Here is a 23,467-nt window from a genome sequence, read left to right as displayed (position 1 = left end):
CTATTGGAATCACACCAACAGGGTATAGGCATCACACCTAGGGAAGGCCTCACACCCTTATATCTTGTGAATCACTCACAAAGAAAGTTCAAAGACTTTTTTAATTCATTCCTCGCCTCACCAAGATTGCATTACCCTTTTTATAACATTCTATGAGTGCAGCTCATTACCCTTGGAGAACCCCGTTATTAAAGTAATCAAAAGTTGACTCTATAACATAATAAAAGTAATCACTCCATAATTGAGTCAATCAATATTTGACTCTATAATTACTCCATAATTAAGGTAATCAAGACTTACCTAATAGCATAATAAAGTAACTAAAAGTTGATTAATCTCCCAATTATTCAAAACTCTATGTGGACCCATATTATCTAGCCTATGCTAGCTCGAATCTTTGAATCCATCTTTTGGTGCCTTTAATACACCTTTAAAGATTTCTACCATTGATCTCCATCATTTTGTTTCGATGGATGGTTCACAAGATGGAAGCAATCCCTCCAACGACGGTGATCGTGATGGAGTAGCTTTTTTTGAGGGCTGAGTTTACTGAGTTCCAAATCAACATTAATCGAACCTTTCTTGATATGCATGAAATTATGCGTCAAGTATTGGCGAGATTGACAATGGTAAAACTTAACCGCGAGAACAATATGCTGCCCAACGACGGTGATTATGGACATCCTGCTGGTAATCGCCACCCAAACCCATTGATTAGGCAACCAGCCTACGAGGAAAACGTCGGTTTTGTTTGTTAACAACCGAGGCGTACAGGCATTTGGAGATAATCGAGGTCGATGGGAGTTTGATGATTCTAGGGATTTTCATATGAAGATTGACCTCCCCACTTTTCAAGGTCATCTTCGTATTGAAGAATTCTTGGTCTTGATTACTGAAGTTGAACGTTTCTTTGACTACATGAGAAACCAGGAAGAGAAGCAAGTCAAACTAGTGGCTTATAAGTTGAAGGGTGACGCATCAACATGGTGGGATGAAGTGCAAACCACACGCTCACGCCAGGGTAAAGATCCGGTATGTACATGGGTCAAGATGAAGTAGTTGATGAAAGCCCGATTTTTACCCCTTGATTATGAGCAGGTTATTTATTAGTGTTCAAATTGATGTGTGTGTGAGAGAGAGAGAGAGATGATGGAGGTTGTAGAGTGTATATATCATATATCATCCAGCCCTAAGCCAACAGAGGCTTATATAAAGACACAGGAAGAGCTAATTACATAATGACCCTACCATGTGTAATTACATAATGACCCAACTTAAGTATATATATATATACACATACACACACATAAACATTCTAACACTCCCCCTCAAGCTGGAGAATATATATCAAATAATCCCAACTTGGAACAGATAGTCCTTAACCGGTTATGACCTAACGCTTTGGTAAACATATCAGCTAATTGATCTTCAGACTTCACAAATGGAGAGTAGAGATGATCCCACTTAATATTTTTTCTCGAATGAAGTGACAATCAACTTCAATATGTTTGGTCCTCTCATGAAACGCAGGATTTGATGCAATGTGAACAACTGCTTGATTATCACAGAACAATGGAGTAAGAGCTTCAACTGTCAACCCTAGTTCTTTTAGAAAATGTTGTATCCATGTCAACTCACTAGTGGTATGGGCCATTGCCCTGTACTCAGCTTCAGCACTAGATCGAGCTACCACCGAACGACCACCTAACATACCCTTTTCTTCTAATAAGTCCAACACATATTTTCGTTGAGATAAACTTATACCTTCCTTAGATCTAGCAACTTCAATACCCAAGAAATACCTAAGTTTACCGAAGTCTTTAGTGTGGAATCGATTTTGCGGAAACAACTTCAACTTAGCAATGCCTTAAGAATCATCACCTATGATCACAATATCATCTACATACACCATAAGAAAAATGAAGCCAGCTTTAGTGCGCTGGTGAAATACCGAATGATCGGTCTGGCATCTGTTAAGACCAAATTCTAATGCCGCCTCAGAGAATTTTCCAAACCAAGCTTGTGGAGATTGTTTCAAACCATACAGGGCCTTTTTAAGGCGACAAACAGTGTGACGATACTCCCCCTGAGCAACAAACCTAGGTGGTTGCTCCATATAAACTTCTTCAACCAAGTCACCATGTAAGAAGGCATTTTTGACATCCAATTGAAACAATGGCTACTTATAATTGGCAACAATGGAAATAAGTACCCAAATAGAAGAAATCTTAGGAACAGGGGAAAAAGTCTCATCATAATCAACACCATAAGTCTGAGTGTACCCTTTTGCCACTAAACGAGCCTTTAACCACTCAATAGACCCATCGTGTGGGTATTTAACAGTGTAGACCCACTTACAACCAATCGTTTTGGAGCCCAGAAGTAAGGGAACAAGATCCCATGTCTGATTACGGTGAAGGGCATCCATTTCATCTACCATGGCTTGGCGCTTATCCGAATTAGAGATAGCATCTTGCGAAGTCTTGGGAACAAAAGTAGCATACGCTTTGGATAAAAAACAAGATAAAGAGGATGAAACATTACGGTAGGAGACAAAGTTAGAAATGGGATGTGCAGTAACACACGGTCGAGAACCCTTATGCAGAGCCATAGGCAAATCATTAGATATTGTAGATGGTGTCGGATCTGAAGAGTTTGAAGGAGATGTAGGGAGTGAAGTAGGCGGTTGAGGTCGTCAAGTATAAACCTGCAATGGGACAGCAGAGCGAGGAGGTACGGGAACAGGAAATAGAGAGGGAACAGTTGGCATAGGTGGCTCAGGAGTAATATCGAGAGTAGTAGAATCAGAAAAATATTGGAGAGACTTAGAAAATGAGACATCAGCACTAGTGAAATAGCGTTGAAAATGAGGACTGCAGCAACGATAACCCTTCTGACTGCGAGAATACCCAAGAAAAACACACTTAGTGGTACGAGGGTCGAGTTTGTCAAGACCGGGTCCAAGGTTATGGACATAACACACACATCCAAAGACCCGAGGAGGAAGATTAAACGATGGGAAATAGAACAAAATGAGGCGATTTCCCTTGTAACACCGACGAGGGCATCTGATTAATAAGATGACAGGCCGTAAGAATATCATCACTCCAAAAACGCTTGGGAACATGCATATGAAATAAAAGGGCACGACATACTTCCAGGAGATGACAATTTTTATGTTCAGCTACTCCGTTTTGTTGAGGAGTATAAGTACAAGATGATTGATGAATGATGCCTTTAGCATGAAAATAAGTCTCAAAAGGGTTTGAGAAATATTCTTTGGCATTGTAAGAACGTAAAACTTTAATGGAACACCCAAATTGAGTTTTTATTTCTTTGTAGAACGATTTTTCATTAAAAACAATCAAGTCATGCGAGAATAATCGTCCACAAATGTCGCAAAATAACGAAATCCATTAACAGAAGTATGTTTTATTGGTCCCCATACATCTGAATGAACTAACTGAAAAGAACTAGAAACACGATTAGTAGCTCTCGGTTTGAAAAATACACGACAATGCTTACTAAGCTGACATGCTTCACAAGACATTGACTCAACACGACTAAGACTGGGGACTTGACGCTGCAAAACTGATAATGATGGATGGCCGAGATGACAGTGCCACTGGAAAGAAGACAAAGATGATTGAAGAGCCGTAGGAGATGGTGCAAGATCAAAGTAATACAAGCCACCTACTTCATGTCCCGTACCAATCTTCTTCGTCGTGAGATCCTGAAAAATACAACATGTGGGATAAAATGTAACGGAGCAGTTAAGAGATTTAGTAATTTTACTAATGGACATCAAATTAAAAGGGATTTGAGGAACATATAATACAGAAGAGAGGGACATAGAAGAGGTGAGATGAGTGGTTCCTAAACCCAAAACTTTTGTTGATGAGCCATTAACAAGAGTAACACTTTGAGAGGAAGGAACAGACTGAAAATCATATAAGAGATGAGAACTACTGGTCATTTGATCGGATGCGCCAGAGTCAAGAATCTAGGGACTCTGACGAGAGGGCAAGAGACATGCAAGTGCACTACTTGATTGGTCTAAGGAAACTATAGAAGATGAGGTGGAAGGCCGTTGTTGAGACATAAGTTGAGCATACTCGTCACGGGGAATCGTGACCATGGCAGACTCAACAGCCACGTGTGGAGCAGTTGGTGTGGCAGAGAAAGAAGAATCCCCTTCATTAGAGGTCACGTGATGTGCATAGGAAGAAGGTGGCGGTTTCCAATGAAGATCCCGACAATAATTGACAGTGTGATTAGTAAGACCGCAGTGAGTGCAGAGTTTTGAGTCTCTGCCTCTGCCGTGGCCATGACCACGACCACGGGTAAAACGACCGCCACCGCCACGAGAAGAATGAAAGTCACCCTGGTCCACAACTAAGGCAGAACGTTCACTGCTAGGAGGAGCAGTGCCACCACTTGAAGCACCCTCTGAAGCGCCACTAGATAGAGTAGCACGCTGGAGTCTGGATAACATATCAGGTAGAAAGGGAAATGCAGGGCTACCCAAAATTTGTGCTCGAACGGGTTCATACTTTGGTGACAACCCTGTGAGAACCCAAACAACATTAAAATCCTCATGTTGTTGTTGCATGCTCTTCACATCAGAGGTGTTGGGATTATACAAGTTCATTTCTTCACAAATTCCTATTGCCCGTGAGAAGTATTCTTCTAGACTGTGAGTACCTTACTGGAGGTCAAAGAATTGTCTGCACACCTCATAAATTCTGGTGATATTACTAGTACCTGAATATAACCGTTGGAGTCGATTCCATATCTCCTTGGCAGTGTCCAAATACAACAAGTTGGAGCTAATATGAGGTTCAATAAAATTCAGCATTAAAGAAATGATCTGAGCATCCCTTTGTTCCTATGAACTAAAATCAGCATCACTGTCTTTAGGTTTATCCTTAACCAAATGAGTGCCAAAGCCTTTGGCTTTCAGGAAAATTGCTACTGACTTGGCCCATAAAACGTAATTCTTGCCATTGAGCTTTCTTGAAGTCATGGGAGGATTGAAGGAAGCAGAAGATAATAGTTCTGAACTGGTTGCCATGGAGAAGAGAACAAAAAAAAAAATTATCGTACTTGGGGGAAAAAAAACTGAATTGTATTCGGGCTGGATCTGGAAAATGGTCCGAATCTAGGCAAATGGGCCGGATCTGGGTAAACGGATCGAATCAGAACCAGATCTCTACAATTCCGGTTTTAGTAAACCAGGGTTGGAATAGTATAACCACGTAGCCAAACACGGTTGTTCTTCTTCAACCTCACAGACGCCGAGAAGCACGCAGCGGCGACAATGGCGGCAACGGCAATCCAATCACAAGCAGCAGCCATATCAATAAGCAGCAACACCGCACCGAATCAGAATCCCTGCAAATTCCGGCCAAAAGAAAACACGAATCTATGAAGCCTCACCTCTGCAAATAACGACGATAGAAGGCGACGAGCTCCCGACAGCCAAAGTGGCAACAACATGAGCAACCAAACAGGCTTCAGATCTGAGGGCGACGAATGAGGAGCTCTGAACAGATCGACGACCAAACTTTCGGCAAAGAACAGGTTTGACTTGAATCGCGATTCCGATCTATACAAGAACAGCACAATTGCAGTTCAAACTGATGAGAGAGAGAGAGAGAGAGAGAGAGAGAGAGAGCGAGAGAGAGAGAGAGAGAGAGAGAGGCTACAAAATGTATATATCATATATCATCCAACCCTAAGCCAATAGAGGCTTATATAAAGATACAAGAAGAGCTAATTACATAATTAGCCTACCAACTATGTGTAATTACATAATGACCCAACATATGTATATATATATATACACACACACACATAAACATTCTAATAATTAGCAATATCAATCCTGCACACAGGGAAGCAGAACGATTGTTGAATAAGTTGAGGAGTTCTATCGGTTTTCTTCCCATAACAACTTGGTGGAACTTGAATTTAGCATGGTGGACCATTTTAAAGGCGGGTTATGATGGGATATTGAAGAGAGTGGCATTGCAAACGCTATTCAAAATGTTTGAGATTGTCACGGCGGCAGAGAGAGTAGAATTCTTACTGGAGAAGTCGAAGAATCGGTCACGTGGTTCGTATAATACCCTACGTCCTACACATTACACGGGTAAACAGACAGCGATAATCCCTGTTCCGACGACATGGCGAGGCATTGGAGATGGTCCATCAAAGGCTAAAACCGTAGCACCTGGAAGGGGAGCCCCTGTTCTGAGAGAAAATCCCTATGCACACCTAAGTATGGGCAAGTGTTTTCGGTGTGGAGAACCTAGCCATAAATCCAACAGTTGCCCTAAGCGAACTACAATAAATTTGGTCGAGCATGGGGAGTACGAGGGTGAGGAAGGTGAGTTCGACCCCACCTTTGAAGAAGCAGAGGTGATTGAAGGAAACAATAGAGAGTTGTTGTCCCATTCTTTAGTCGTGAGGAGGTTGATGTTCACACCAAAGAAGGAGGAACACCCGCAGCGTCATAACGTGTTTCATACACGTTATGCGACATTATTGATAGCGGCAATAGTGAGAACATTGTTTCCAAACAATGGTTCAAAAATTAGAGCTTAAAATAGAGAAACATCCCATTCATACAAAATTGGATAGATCAAGAAAGGCTCGGAAACGTGAGTAACTGAAACCTCCACCGTTCCATTCTCTATTAGGAAAGTATATGCAGATGAGGTGCGTTGTGATGTAGTCGACATGAATGCGTGCCATACGATCGTGGGCAGACCATGGCAATTTGATGTCGATACCACTCACTGCGGTAGAGACATGCATATTCTATACAAGAATGGTCAGAAGGTTGTTATGGGCTCACTGAAAGAGGCCGAATTTTCCAAGACTACCCCTACCAAAGGAAATTCAGTTATGTTAATCAATAAAGAGGAATTTCTTTGGCGAAGTAAAAACAACCCCTGAAATCTTTGCTGTTATGTGTAAGGGGGAAGTGGTTGAACAACCTTCTTTTATAATACGAGCAACAGTGTAAGCATGAGTTTAAAGAGTTGGTGCTGGAAGACGTGTCTGATAGTCTCCCACCCATGAGGGATATTTAGCACCACATGGACATGGTGCCAGGGGCGAGCCTGCCAAATCTACCACATTACAGGATGAGTCCCAACAAAAATCCGATCCTACAAGAGCAAGTGGAGGAGTTACTGTAGAAAGGGTTTATTCAGGAGAGCATGAGCCCATGTGTTGTCTTGGCCCTGTTAGTACCTAAGAAAGACGGCAGTTGGAAAATGCACGTGATAGTCGCGCAATCAATAGAAACACTTTCAAGTACATATTTCTAGTTTATAGTCGGACAGAAGCAGAACACCGTTTTCACTTGAGAGAGGTATTTACAGCTTTGTAGGAGAATAAGTTGTTCACTAATCTGAAGAAATGTAGTTTTGTGACCCTAAACCTATTATTCCTGGGCTATGTGATTTGTAGTGATGACATTTGGGTAGATAAGGAGAAGGTGAGGGCCATTCGAGAGTGGCCTTCGCCGAAGAATGTGGGTGAAGTACACAGTTTCCATGGCTTAGCCGTGTTCTACCGAAGGTTCGTCAATAACTTTAGTAGTATTGTGGTTCCCATCATAGAATGCATGAAGAAAGGAAAATTCCAATGGGGAGAGGAAGCTGAGATAAGTTTTGCCTTGATCAAGGAAAAACTGTCAACATCCCCCAATTTTAGTCCTTCCAGATTTTGAGAAGCTATTCCAGGTGGATTGTGATGCCTCGATCATGGGAATCAGAGCAGTTCTGCCACAAGAAAGAAGACTAGTTTTACAGTGAGAAGCTGTGTGAAGCACGCAGAAGTGGATTACCTATGAGCTGGAATTCTATGCGGTGGTGCAAGATTTACATACGTGGGAGCATTATCTTATCTAACAAGAGTTCATGCTATTTACAGATCACCGGGCACTGAAATCCATTAACAATCAAAATAATCTTAATCGGATGCACGAGCGATAGTGGGCTTATATCCAGCGATTCACCTTCTCGCTAAAACACAAGTCAGGTCAGTAGAACAAAGTAGTAAATGCACTACGTTGAAGTGCAACTTGCTTAGTAACTATGAGGGCCGAAGTCACAGGGTTCGAGTGCTTGAAGGAGTTATATTAGGCTAATGAAGATTTTGGCCAAGCCTGGGCACCTTGTAAACTGAGGGTTGCACATGTAGGAAGGATTTCTCTTTAATGGCAATCAGTTGTGTACCCACGGAGTTCTTTGCAAGAGCAAGTGGTTCATGAATTGCATGGAGGAGGATTAGGAGGACATTTAGGGTGTGATAAGACGCGAGAGCTGGTGGAAGAACAATATTATTGGCCGCAACTTAAGCGTGACGTGGAGAACCATGTGCGGCGGTGTTTGATTTGCCAAACTAATTAAGGCCAATCTTATAATACTTGCTTTTACGCACTGTTGCCGATTCCAGATGATCCAGGGAGGATTCATCCATGGATTTGTTCTAGGGTTATTGAGGACGCAGGGAGGAGTAGATTTTGTTTTTGTGGTGGTCGATCGATTTTCCAAGGTGGCCCATTTTATTGCGTGCAAGAAGATGAACGATGCAGTCTAGATGGCTAATCTGTTCTTTAAGGAGGTGGTTCGTTTACATGGGGTGCCACAGTCCATTACCATAGATCGTGACACCAAGTTCTTGTCTCACTTTTGGCTGACTTTATGGGGGAGATTCGATACCTCTCTTAACTTCAGTAGCACCTCGCACCCCCAGACTGATGGCCAAGCGGAGGTGGTGAACATGACCCTTGGAAATCTGATTCGCTGTATTTCAAGAGAGAAATCAAAGCAATGGGATCTTGCTCTTGCCCAAGCAGAATTTGCTTACAATTGCATGGTTAGCTGGTCCATTGGCAAATCGTGTATTGCTGTCCTCAATGATATCCTTACCAAAGTTGCCGGGGAAGAGTGTTGCTGCACAGAAAATGGCTGAGCGCGTTAAGATTATTTAAGAGTGTGTCAAGAAACATCTAAGGAAAACTTACGCCAAATACAAGTCAGGAGGCTAAAAAGGTAAGGAGAGATATACATACAAAAAAAAAGAAAAAAAGAAAAGAAAAAGTCAACAATACAAAAAGAAAAAGTTTAAAATAAACAAGAAGATTGGTGGTGGAGTTGACAATAGGCGACAACATAATTGTTGTAGTTGCCAACAATAGACAGCTTGATTGAAGAATTATTCTTCATTGCAAGATTTATGGATGATTCTGCTCCATCGAAATCTCAACAGATACCTCTTTGGATTCCCCTTTAGTAGTATATTACGAAATGCTTTAATGAGTATAATGTCCTTTATTAATAAGCATGCTATGGTTGTCGACCATTATCAGCTTGATAATGGGAGGGCATCTTGGGATGTGCAGTTCCGTATAAATTTCAATGATTGGGAGATCTTGGAGGTTGTAGATTTTCTGGGATTGATATATAGGCAGATGTTGGAGGGTGAGGGTATGGATGAGATGGTGTGGGTGGGCACCTCTGGAGGGGTGTTTGAGGTTAGGTCGTTTTACCCCTGCCTTATTGAGCCTTCATGCCCCATCTTACCCTGGAAATCTGTGTGGAAAACTAAAGCTCCGTTGAAGGTGGCCTTTTTCACTTGGACTGCTGCCCTTGGTAGAATCCTCACTCTCAACAACCTTAGAAGGAGGCGTCATATAGTGGTGAATTGGTGCTGCGTGTGCAAGAAGTCTGGAGAATCTGTGAACCATATTTTGTTGCATTGTCTCGTGGCAAGGGCTATTTGGTCTATGTTCTTGGTCGTTTTTGGTGTGGATTGGGTTGTTTCAGGATCTACGGTTGGTGGTATGTTACAGGCTTGGAAAGGATGTACAGTGGAGAGCTGCTTGGAGGGTCACTCCCCTTTGTATTTGGTGGGGGCTGTGGCACGAGAGGAATAAGAGATCCTTCAAGGGTGAGGAGTCACTTATTTGGTCTCTCAAGTTTAATATTCTGTCTCCTCTCTTTTTGGGTTAATGGGCGGCATTGTATATCTATGGATATTCTTTTGGACTTTGTAGATAACTTAAAATTGTAGTGTCGCCTTGGGCGCCTTTTTGTTTCTTCGGGTTTGCTCCCCTTCGAGCGCCTTTTATGAAGTTTACTTAAAAAAAAAAAAAGAGTGTTGTGTCCTTTATTTTTTTATGAGTGGTGTGGTTTTTGACTTGCCTATATAAAGACTTGAGATGTAAGTTTGTAGGTGGGCAATTATCAATATAATTTCAAGTTTTCTCTCCTGTGAGTGTGTTCCTTGTGAATTCAAGGGTTTTAACTATGTTCTTATCGTTTCTGCTACGTTAGATAGCTATCACAGTTTTTAACATCATTGCTGCTAGACACGTATTAAAGAGTGTTTGGGTGGCCGGATGTGGAGACATGGTTGATCTTTTGTTTTTTTTTTTTTTTTTGATAGCACTCACCATTGTGTGTCGGTTAGAACTGGTCCATGTACTCCTAATTTAGAGAATCTGAAATCTAATATGTAAAGCAGTGTACAAATTAAATTCTACCATCTAAAGACTTGTCAAGATTTCTCATCTTCTTGACTTGGTTGCTGTTAAATCCATTGTGTAATGTAAATAAGTGATAAAAAAACAGCACTCCCTATGGGCTGCCACTTTATTTTTCATTTCCTTTTACTGATAAGTGCTATGGTTGCCACTTTCAAGAACTTCTTAGAGAAAAGTAGCAGGATTTTTTAGGGTTGGAGTTGGAGGTGGAGATTGCTACTGAAAACAATCTGAGGTGAATTCAATGATAATAAAGATTATGAGACTTCTTGCAGCCTTCTGTTTATGCTCTGAATAAATTGAATCAGCATGCTGACACTACTATGGGAAAGCAATTATGGAGGTAGAAAAGATGAATTCATTAGCGAATCTTTTTGCACAGGGTTTATGCTTCATCTTTTCGGGGAATATGGTGGTGGCTAGGAATTGGAGAAGCTTTAGTGGGATTTCTAATGGATGGAGAAGGCGAGGAGTTCTAGTTTTATATGGCGCAGTGGATTAAAATATTTTCTCCTGACTTGTTTGTAGGCATCTTAGAGGATGTGTTCTGTTGATGCTTTGAGGCTAAAATGTTTGTGGTGGGTGGTTGTGCCTGTGCCTGAGTGGGCATGTTTGCTTTCTTGTGCATGAGCTCCTTCCTATTACGTTTTACTGACTGTTCTATGCTAGTTTTTGTTATACACTTGTAATATTACTGTAATTGCTTCATTAACTGTCTGTTTTACTTTCTATACAGCCTGTGGTGGATGCTTTTGATCCGAGATTAATGGTGGCTCCAGCTATATCTCACTTGATAAACTTTACCTCAATAAAGGTATCCTTTCTCTTTGAATAACATCTGGTGCTTGTTAACTCAAGTGCATGTTTCTCTTTTAGTATGCGAAGTGGCCTTCATACTCCATGAGGGAGAATTATGGTATTTTGGTACATACATTTTCTATATCTGAAGTGGTTTTTCAGAAAATTGCTCTCTCTCTCTCTCTCTCTCTCTCTCCCCCTCCATAACAACATTTAAATCCTTTGCCAAAAATCTCTCTTGAAAGTGCTATGATTTTGTGGATACGGATTGTATTCCATCTTCAATGTATGCTATTGATTATGTTTTTCCAAAGAATTAGTTGGACATTGTGAGCGGTGTATGCTTCTAGAAATTATTGGAGCATAGGTATGGAATCTACCAAAGTGCCTAAGCTACCTTTCAAGATTGTTTGGCTTTATAGCTTGTGCTTGGATGAGGAATATTTTAGGGGTGCACTAATGAGAGAACCTGTCCTGCACGTCACATTGATTACCCCGAGGCTGAAATATTTTGTTACTATAGTCATAAAAAGCTAGAAGCTTCAGAGTGGGAACTCCCTGAATCAGCTAGAGTTTCCCACCACTTGTTTGCTGACGATACCATTGTTTTCTGTGACGCGGATGAGTCGCAATTGAGATTCTTGAGATGCGTTCTGGTTTGCTTGAAGGCAGTTTCAGGGCTAAAGATCAACCATGGGAAGAGTGAGATGATGCCGGTTGGGGAGGTTGCCGCTATGGCCTAGTAGCCTAACATTTTGGGGTGTAGGGTTGGGTTGTTTCCTGTGACATATTTGGGTTTGCCGCTGGGATCTTCCTTGAGGAGAGTGTCAGTTTGGGATCCGGTGGTGGAGCATTTTGAGAGGAGGTTAACAGGTTGGAAGAAGCAGTATCTCTCGAAAGGTGGGGGGTTCGAATCTTCCAACATATTATTCTCTCTTTTTCAGGCCCCTATCTGAGGAGAGTTGAGAAGTTGCAAGTTGCAATGAAACTTCTTGTGGGGTGGCTGCGGCGGTATGGGAGATGTTCCCTAATTCCATCTTGTGAATTGGGAGCAAGCTTGTTGGCCTATTCGGCTAGGTGGGTTGGATTATCAGGAGGTTGGAGCTGTTCAATAAGGGCATGCTGGGGAAGTGGCTTTGGAGATTTGGGGTGGATAGACCCATTATTTGGAGGAGGGTCATTGCCAATAAATTTGGAGAGATCAGGGGTGGATGTTGTTCTTAGAGGTGAGGCAGCCAGCTGGGGTGGGCATTTGGAAGGCTATTCGGAGAGGTTTGGATGAATTCTCGAAGCACATTCAGTTTAGGGTGAGAAATGGGAGGAATGTCGGCTTTTGGACTGATGTGTAGGATGGGGATCGTTCACTACGCCCACTTATCTGCGTCTCCTTCGGATAGCGGTGGACAAGGAGACTATGTTGGTCGACCATTGTTGCCTTGATAGTGGAAGGATGCTTTGGGATGTCCAGTTTGTGAGACCCTTTCAGGATTGGGAGTTGGGAGATATTGGTGTGCTGCTGGCCGTGCTGTATTGTCAGGAGTTGGGAAGGGTGGAGCCTGATGTTTGGGTTTGGAAGGAGTCTACCCATGTGGTTGTTGAGGTACGTGCTTTTTACAAGAGTTTGATGGATGTTCGTGAGCCTTCTTTCCCTTGGGAAGGCAGTGTGGCGCACCAAGGCACCGCTTAAAGTGGCCTTTTTTGGATGGACAATGGTTTTTGGGAGGATTTGATTATTGATAATCTGAGGTGTTGTATGTGTAAGAGAAACGAAAAGTCGGTCAGTTATCTTCTCTTGCACTGCTGGTCGTTCGAGATAGATAGTCTATTCTCTTTTCCCTTTTTGGTGTCCATTGGGTAATGCCAGAGTCTCCACAGAGCAAGCTTGAGGCTTGGAAAGGGCGTGCTGTGAGTAGGCCAGTCAGAGATGCTTGGAGGGTAGCTCCCCTTTATTTATGGTGGGGGTTGTGGACTGAGCGGAACTAGCATTCCTTTGATGGAGTTGGGGTTCCGACATGGGTGCTTAAGTTCTCTATGCTTTATACTTTATTTTTTGGGGTAGAGGGATGGAATTGTAAATCAGTAGGGCATATAGTGCCTTTTGTGGATTCTTTGATTGTATAACAGACTTTCTTAGTCTTGCTTTTGTTCTTGGGTTGTGCTCCCCTTTGAGCACTCTTTTAATGAAATCTTACTTGTCCAAAAAAAAATTCCATATTTTTAAATAAGCAGTAAACCTAAAAAATTTCACAAAGTTACCTCTGTTGAATGCATACTGTTATTATATTTTTATTCTTGAACATGGCCTCAATTGATGGTTATTGCATTAGAGACTGAAGAAACATTGCTGTTAACCCGAGAGGGAGAAGAGGGGGAGAGGTGGTGGAACCATGGAAGTTCTCAATCGATTTTTTAAGTTTCGACTATCAGAATTAAATGAAATTTATTTATTTATCAATATGCATGAAATAGATAGAGTGCAAAAATATAAAGTAAAAATTCTTCCACATGCATAAACATTGATTTTTATGTGGAAAACCATAAGGAGAAAAACCATAGGACCTAGTTCAGGCAGACACAAGAATGGTATTGCACACTCGGTTAAACTGATTCTAAACCCAAGAATCCCTTCTTGTCTTTGATTCTGACTCATGCCCAACACTCCATCCTAGATTTGCTGCTGCTAACCAATGAACTCGTTCCTCACATGATCCACTCTTTAACCCGTTCCTAGGTATTATCATTTGGCCCCCTGGCCTGGTCCGAGCCCACATGCCTAGACATGAGGTTCTAGACCCCCAACCTATGGGCCTAGATGTGAGCTCCCAGCTCATGTGCCTCTCAATTGGCCCTGCTAGCTGCCTACGAGCCTGAGTAATTTGTTTTTATATCTTCGTTCTTTATATAATAATTTTAGATAACAATATTTTCAATAGGACTTAAACCTACAACCTTCCCTTTGGGGTGGTGGGGTATAAACCACTCAAGCCAATGGTTTGGTTGACAAACATATGCATATGAGGTACTTATATATAAGTTTAATTATTTGCATAGAATTTAAGAGACAAATAGTTTAACCAAAACTCATTTGGAAATAAGTAACTAACAATGATCTTAAAAAAAAAGTGAAATAGGAGACATGGCTTGGAATACAAAAGAATGGGACAAGAGAATTTATGTAGCCGACCCTATTCATATGGAATAAAGGTATGGATGATGATGATGATGATGTATTAGTTTTATGATATATAAAATTATAATAAATATGAATACAACTTGTATTAGTTGAATACTATTTAAATACCTTGTATGTGCATTTGAATATTAGTTATATATTTTACCTTTATAATATTCGAGTTAGGTGGTTTATTTTATAAAAAAATAGGACCGCAAATCAATTGATGTTCACGAACAAGTTGTCAAAAGATCGGCTCAAGCTTGTTCATTTATTAAACGAGCTGAGCTTGAGCTTAGCTTTTAGGCTCGTTTAATAAACGAGCTGAGCCCGAAAATTTCCAAACTCGACTCGTGAACAAGCTCGTATATTTTAAGGCATTATATATTTCAAAATTTTGTAGTAAAGTTTAGCCTATAGCTCAATTTCGTAAGGACCAATAACTTATTTAATCTTTGGAAGCTATCAACCTATTATATAATCACAACCGTAGGATTCCATATAACAGGTAAAGGAAAAAAGAGAAACCCTATCTCCCTCTTAGTGGCACACAACATCTCTCTAGTCTCCACTGACCACCGTAGAACCATGCCGACAACCTTATTCCAAAAGCAATTGTAAGGTTAACTCTCTCTCTCTCTCTCTCTATATATATATATATATATATATGTATATGTATATATATATATATCTGCATGTCAGCTCTTGATCGCCATTCTTTCATTTCTTTTATGCCGATGTAAGCACGAGCTGAGCCTGTTGGTGAGATGTGTGAGGCTAGGTTCTGATAGTTAGTATGCTAAGGCCACACTAAACCTAGGGACGGTGAATATGTCTCGGAATGAAAAATAACTATTTACCAGAAATTAAAGTTTAAACTACCACAACCAACTAGAATTTAAACAATACTCAATAAGCAGATAAAAACTAGTATTATGCAGGAGAGAGAGAGAGAGAGAGAGAGAGAGAGAGAATTCTTCCATGAAAAAACCACTGAACCTAGTCACCCTGATGATTGTATGGAATTTGATGAAGTGTTATTCCCTTATAGCTCTAATGTGTGATCAACACTCAAAAGGCACTCACCATCTATATGCAGGGATAATAAATAAAATAAATAGCATTCTAGCAATTAGATTTCTATGATGCACTCAAGATACTTGCAATATGCCTCTCTATGCTTGGTGCACTTTTTTTAGTAGGCTTAGGATCTTTATAGACATAAGAAGTGCCGGTGGCAGTCGCGGCATTGATTGGCTAGATAGCCAATCACTGTTGCCACGTGTTTTGGTGGTTTTTTTTTTGGTTTATAATCTGTGCTGTTTGACATGCTATCATCTTTAAAAATTTTATAATTAGTGCCATCAATTTTAATCACATTGAATTAGATGCAAAATTTATAATAGCACTAACGGTAAAAATTTTAAAGATGAGGGTATATTTAAAAGTGAAGGGATCATCTTTAAAAATTTTACTATTAGTGCTATCAATTTAAATCAAAAGTGATATTGATAGTCCGAGGATTAGAAAACGAAAATAAAAAATAAAAAAGGAAACCCCAAAACACGGGGCAACTGTGACACTGCCGCAACTGTCCTAGGGCAGTCGCACTAGTGACTGCCGCAACTGTCCTAGGGCAGTCGCACTAGTGACTGCCGCTAGCACTTCTCTATAGACATTTGAGGCTGAAAAGGATTAGGGTTTTTAGAGTTCAATACCTTATTGGAACTACTATTCTGCAGGATTCAAGCGATTGAGGACAGGTTCGATTGATCTAAGCTAGTCCACTGAGCTTCAATCGATGTTTGATCAATTGAACTGTTGCCCTAGTATACTTTGGATTTCTAGTATACTTTGGCCCTTGTGTAGTTTCTTTGGGATGCGCTCCTCTTGAGTGTTGTCGATAATTCTTATTAAAAAACAAGATCAAAATATGCAAATTGTAAACCCTAGCATGTTTAATAATATAAATGTATGCATATGAACCCTGATGTTGGTGAGTGCACAAATTGAGGGTTGAAATTGCCTTTATACCTTGTTGAAGCTATTGAAATCTCCATTTTGTCATTGGATACAAATTACTTAACTATACTAACTTTTGAAAAACATAAACAAACTAGGAATCAAAGTTATACTCTTTTTTTGTACGAAATTTGCCAAGTGCCAATATAAGTCATAATGACCTAATGATCCCTTCTTAAACTTGTTAAAGCAACCAATCTTTAAGCTGTGAAAAGATAAATAAAATTGGCCTTAAGTACCCCCTAGCAATGTCCTACATCAGTTATCATGTTATCTGCTTCACTATACCTATTTGCCTTTCCATCACAGTTAATAAAAGCATGAGCACTGTCAACGTCGAGATAAGGCTGAGTGGAAACGAGATCAAATAAATATATTGTCGTTACTGTACTGTTTTTTCTCTTTCCATTCATCTGTAGCATTAAATGTTTCTTTCTCCGGTTACAATATGGCTCTATAAAGGTAGTGATGAAATAATAGAGATTTGAACATTCCTAACAGAATTATGAATGGCCTATAAGTAAGTAACAAGAAATTGGATAAGAACAGCTTAAACTAACTAAAATTGTAATTATGTATGTTTAAGATATAAACTTTTTAACTCGAGAACTTTTGATTAACACACCAGTCTGCACTTCTGTGTTGAGGCATAGTCATAGGGATTTGACAGTTTTGGGACATTTGAAATCTCCCAAGGAAATGATTCTGCCAGTTCAAACTTTTAGGCATTTGCTAGTGTCAACGTAATTGGAGGTACCAAATTGATGTTGGGAATTCTGAAGTATAAATTATAATACTAAGAACTCTAAATTAGACTATGATGCCAGTGAGATCAAAATCTAACATGGATTTGCAATGAAGAATGCTATCCAATTAAAGTGCTTTTGGAACTGCAGAGAAAAATTGTCACCCGAAAGCATCAGTGACTTTTTTTATTTATGATAGTGAGGCTCCTAAACACTTGTAGCCATCCCATCCTCTCGGTTTGCCAGGTTCTTCAGTATGGGATGGCCAATGGCCTGAAAAGGTTTTGACCCTGAGAAATTTACCTTATACTGTTCAATTAAGATGGCAAAATATTGTCACGTGCAAAAGTCCTTTGTGATAACTAGTGTTGGGAGCCTCACGGTTAATTTGATAGCAGTCGAGTTAAATGCCTGCAAACTCCTAAAAGTGTAAAAGGTGCTGGAGAGATGGAATATAGTTTCTGATACTATGGAAACAGTCGAGTTTCTGTGTAACATACAAAGGGCTTGGTGGGCAGTTCAATTGTTAGGATGCACTGCCTGCTCATAATTTCTTTTCATATGGGACGTGCTGAAATCCTGCTTTTGGATCTTATTAGAATAGTTAAAACAACGCAATATGCTATTTGTTGAAAGATATAAAAGTTGAAGAGAGAAATTAGACATGAAGAACACAAGAATAATTTCGTGCTTCAGCCACTAGGGATTACATCCATGACGCACAAAGCCCAAAGGGCTACATCTCTTTCATTACATTCTTAATTTTTGTATACAATGATCACCTCTATTTATAGGTGAAAGAATACAAACATATGAAAAATATGATATAGGAAACATTCCTAAAATCACTTCCTTGATTCACTCATACCAATTTGTTAATGAGTGATTTAAGGCCGTAAATCATTCCTATAATAATATTCTACAACACTCTTCCCCGCTTCAAGTTGGTATATAGATTTTTAACTTAAGTGTTCAAACTTGAAATTAAGTACAAAGTCGCCGAGAGTTTGAGACGAGTAGATCCGAGAAGAGTTGATCCAAAGATTGAAGATGAGTTGATCTGGAGATCTGAGAGGAGTTGGTCCGAAGATCCAAAACTAATTGATCCAAAGATCCAAGACAAGTAGAGAATAGAGTCGGCTATGATAAACCGTCTTTGATACTATGTTGAAAGATATACTTATAAAAAAAAAAAAAAAATACTATGTTGAAAGATATAAAAGTTGAAGAGAGAAATTAAACTTGAAGAACACTAGAATATAATATGGTTCAACTACTTAGGCTTACATTCATGACACACAAAGCCCAAAGAGTTACATCTCTCTCATTACATTCTCTCTTAATTTTTGTATACAATGATCACCTCTAAATATAGGTGAAAGAATACAAACATGTGATAAATATGATATAGGAAACATTCCTAAAGCACTCTCATGATTCACTCATATCAATCTATCAAGGAGTGATTTAAGGTCTTTAATCATTCTTATAGTAATATTCTCCAACATGCCCCGTCAAGGTGTTATACAGAGATTTTAACTCAAATGTCCAACTTGAAACTAAATACGGAATTGTCGAGAGTCCGAGACGAGTTGATCCGAAGAATGAAGATGAGTTAATCTGGAGATTCGAGACGAGTTGATCTGAAGATCCAAGACGAATTGATATGAAGACCAAGACAAGTATAGGGTATGATAAGCCTGTTATGATACCATGTTGAAAGATATAAAAGTTGAAGAGAAAAGTTAACCATGAACACCGCAAGAATATAATGTGGTTCAGCCACTAGGGCTTACATGCACAAAGCCCAAAGGGTTGCATCTATTTCATTACATTCTTTCTTAATTTTTGTATACAATGATCACCTCTATGTATCGGTGAAACAATACAAACATGTGATAAATATGATATAAGAAATATTCCTAAAACACTCCAATGATTCACTCATATCAATCTGTCAAGGAGTGATTTAAGGTCTTTAATCATTCCTATAGTAATATTCCCCGCCACCCCCTTCAAGTTGGTATGCGGAGATTTTAACTCAAGTGTCCAATTTGGAACTAAATACGAAATTGTTGAGAGACGAGTTGATCCGAAGATACAAGAGTTGATCTAGAGATCCGAGACGAGTTGATCCGAAGATACAAGACGAATTGATCTGAAGATCCGAGATAAGTTGAGTATAGAGTAGGGTATGATAAACTTGCTCCGATACCATGTTGAAAGATATAAAAGTTGAAGAGAAAATTAAACATGAAGAACACAAGAATATAACGTGGTTCAGCCACTAGGGCTTATATCCACGATGCACAAAGCCTATACGGCTGCATCTCTTTCATTATATTCTCTCTTAATTTTTATATATGTTAGAATGTATTTTTTATATATATATATTTGAACGTTTTTCTAATATATTTTTACTTATCAAAAAAAATATATATATATATAGTAGTAGGCATTTCACTAAAGGGCAATATAGTCATTTGGCTGTAATAGTAATTGTATATATATTCACATACGTGAGAAGAAATAAAATTGTGTAACGACTCAAACCCGGCGGTCCGGAGTCCTTACCCGAATCGGAGGTCATTTAAGGGTATTACGGTTATTTCCAATGTTAAGTCATAATTATTACATCATTCTAGGGTTTATACTATATCATTGCGTCATTAAACAACTTGGAGTTAGTCACGAGAGAAGAAGAAACAAAGTCAAGGGAAGATCAGGAACCGGTCGACGTGAAGAGGGAACACGTCCAGTAGACGTGTTCGCTCTTCACGTTGACTGGTTTAATCCCCCATGCCCAAAAACCCCACTGTGAAGATATTGGTCGATGTGAAGATCCACAAGTGTTGACCGGTTTGTTCCCCACGCCCTTTTTGGCCTGTGTTGGCTGGTTTGAAGCCCCGGCACCCATTTGGTTTATTTGTGACCTCATATAAGGTCTAAACCTATCCCAAAACATTCACAAATGACCCAAGATATGTAAGACAACCCAGTGTTGTTACAGGCGTGCCCAGGCTCGCGCCTAGGCTTGAGGCTCAGGTTTAGCGCCTGTTGTCATCCCAGGCTCACTGATGTTTACTAGGTGCGCGCCTTGGTTGCCCCTCGTCCTGTTTGTGAGGCGCGCCTATTGATATTTGTTTTAAAAAATACGATTGTTCTATTTCTTAAGCCAAAAAGGGTACTTTTGGCAACTTAATAAACAAAAAAGAAAGCCTAAGCATATGATATAAGGAATTTTGTACAAAAGAATAAAAAAATAAGAAAGCCAAGAGTCAAAGTGTTAACCAAAATGAGATTGTGAGATGAAGACGAAGCCCTAGTTGCAGAAATGAACGACGAAGCCATGTCAATTATTTCTTTCTTTTTTTTTCTCTCTTCTGCTCTAGATCTCCCCTCTCTTCTTATCTTTGTTTACATCTCTCTCTTCGTCTAGTTCTCTTATCTCTCTATCTTTTTTTTGGCTCTGTTTTTTCTTTTTCTTTTTCCTTCTTGTTAACATATTTATTTCTTTTTTTGTTTTGTTTTGCCAATCAAAAAAACACATTTTGCTTTGCCTTTCAAGAAAACAAATTTGTGCTCTGTTTTATGGTTGTTGGATGCTTGTATAGTTGATGGATTTATTTTTTTATATTTGATATTAATTTTTAGAATATTGATATGACTTATGAGATATGAATGTTATTATGGTAGTTTAAATTTTCAATTGTGAGCCTCACTTCACTCAGGCGCACGCCTCGTGCCAAGGCTCCAAAGGACCTCTGGTGCCTTGGTGCGCCTTGGGCCTTTAATAACACCGCCAAGGCTCTTAGTCATAACTGGTTGAGGTTTATTTATTCCAAGCTAGGATTACGCAACATATCCTCACCAGCTTGAGGGGGGGTGTTAGAATGTATTTTATACATATATATATATATATATAGTAGTAGGTATTTCACTAAAGGTCAATATAGTCATTTGGCTGTAATAGTAATTGTATATATATTCACATACGTGAGAGAAGAAATAAAATTTACTCACGAAATTCCCCAAAAGCTTTCTTTCTTGTTTTCTTTTCTGCAAACCCTAAATCCTACAGTATACGATGATCACCTCAATTTAATAGGTGAAAGATTACTAACATGTGATAAATATGATATAGGAAACATTCCTAAAATCACTCCCATGATTTGCTCATATCAATCTGTCAAGGAGTGATTTAAGGACTTTAATCATTCCTATAATAATATTCTCCAACAATATTTTATTTTCCCCTAGTTATTCTCCGTCACTATTTATGTTAAAGTAAATTTTTTTGTCATTCTACTCAATTTATTTTGAATTGTTATTAATTTTTTGGATGGCTGCTTATGATTCTTTTTCTAACAAATGTTAATGATCAAAACATTTTTAATTTCATTCTGCAGGAAGAAGAATTATATGAATTTGACATTCCACTAAAATTCATAGCCTCTGTGGGTGCTAGAATTCATGGGCTGGCTTGCTGGTTCGATGTATTGTTCAATGGGAGGTAATTATCTGACATTAACCAATAATATATGTTTTTAGTATTGGCCATAGTTCTGCATCAACTCTATAAAAGGTGTGTTTTTAAAATCACAATTTACGGCATTTTTCAGATTATTATTATTTTTTTATGAGTGGCATTTTTCAGATTTATCAGCCGATGTATTTCATATATGTCAATTGAAAACTGTGTCAATGAATTGTGGATTTAATTGACTGGACACATCGTAATTTTGGTGTGTATTATACAAAGTGCATTAATTATAAATTATGTAATATCTTGAAGTCCAAATCTTGTATTAGTTTCTATTATCTGCTATTCATAATTTTCATTTTTCAAATAATTAAGTTACATCAAGCTATATGCATTATATCCGTACTTCAAGTTTGTGAAAATCCTTTTTTTGCATTATTTTGTTCCTGTGTTTTTACTGCTGTCTTTCTGTTTTGGTCTGCAGCACTGTACCAAGGTGGCTCACTACTGCTCCTGGTGCACCAACAACCCATTGGTATCAACTACGTTGTGTTCTCTCTCAGCCTCTTTATGTCATGCCAGGACAAGAAATTACTGGCCAACTCCACATGGTTGCCCACAATGCTCAGAGTTATACCATCAATCTAACAATGTCAGGTTGGTCATTATTTTATTCTATCTATATTCCTTTGTGTTTGTAGTGCTGATAGGATTAGTAATCTAACCAAGTCATATATTAATATTAATAGTTAAAATGTGGGGACCTGGTGCTGTACAAGGAGGAATACTCCAGACATCATCTTGCAAACTTGATCTGAAAGAGCCCTATTATCGAATGTCTCAACCACAAGCCTATTCAATGGCCCAAGATCAGCAACCACATCAGCTATTACAAACACCGGTATTTGTTAATCCTGTATTCACGTTATATTCGTTACAATTTGTTTAAAAAAAAAAAAAGGAATGGCTGCCTTATCCTTAAGTGCTATACCTCTTGGGTGTAACTTTTCTATGTGATTTACCATTGCTAGAACAGTCCTAGCCTATCAAGTGATGAGGGCATGCATTCTTTTTCAAGAAACGCATCTCATAGACCCCTTCCTTCTCTGAAAACAAACACGATTATATATTTCATGAATATGCCATTTTTTTTAGTGGAAACTGGAAAATGACACCAGGGAACATTGTTCGCCCCCCCCCCCCCCCCCCCCCCCCCCCCCCCGGAAACAGATTTTGCAAATGGAATCAGTATGCACCAACTTTACTTCTTGCTCAGTAGCAGCATTATTTACATGAGTATTTGTGGAATAGTTGTTTGACAATCTGGGGTGAAACATCCAACAATTCACGTGCAAAAGTTGCACAAGTTAAATTGAACCATAGGTTCCATTCTTTGTGTCATCTTGTTGTGGGACGACGTTAGGAGTGGGACTCACACTGACCTAATCTGAGCAACCTAAGCCCCGCCCAAAAATTTGTGACCTTGGACAGAGCATTAGAGATCTCAGAATCAAATTTCAGATCTCACATTCATTTCTTACTGGATTTGGGTAATGCTTCCTCCTACCCGAGGAACCCAAAGTATAAGAAAAATTCAAGTTTCTAGATTTTAAGGTTATGTACTAGATACAAAAGTTGAGATTAAAGCTGCATGTTTTACACTAAACTCTTTTGTTGCATTA

At 39.3% G+C, this 23,467-nt stretch overlaps 1 protein-coding gene across 1 annotated transcript in view; it reads left to right on the top strand.

Annotated features, from left to right (window-relative positions):
• The window catches only part of LOC132294331 (probable histone-arginine methyltransferase 1.3), a 54,162-nt gene that overhangs the window by 27,727 nt on the left and 2,968 nt on the right, over positions 1-23,467 (top strand). The window contains exons 11-14 of the mRNA XM_059792151.1: positions 11,301-11,378; positions 21,712-21,815; positions 22,270-22,442; positions 22,535-22,686. Coding sequence (XP_059648134.1) covers positions 11,301-11,378; positions 21,712-21,815; positions 22,270-22,442; positions 22,535-22,686 — 507 coding nt within the window. The remainder of the gene's footprint in view (positions 1-11,300; positions 11,379-21,711; positions 21,816-22,269; positions 22,443-22,534; positions 22,687-23,467) is intronic.

This window comes from Cornus florida, unplaced genomic scaffold (genome assembly GCF_030987335.1).
Source record: "Cornus florida cultivar Cherokee Brave unplaced genomic scaffold, ASM3098733v1 CherokeeBrave_3.0.0_Hap2_Chr01, whole genome shotgun sequence".
Taxonomy (NCBI): Eukaryota; Viridiplantae; Streptophyta; class Magnoliopsida; order Cornales; family Cornaceae; genus Cornus; species Cornus florida.
The sequence above is the reverse complement of the archived record's forward strand: the minus strand, read 5'-3'. Positions and strand labels throughout refer to the sequence as shown.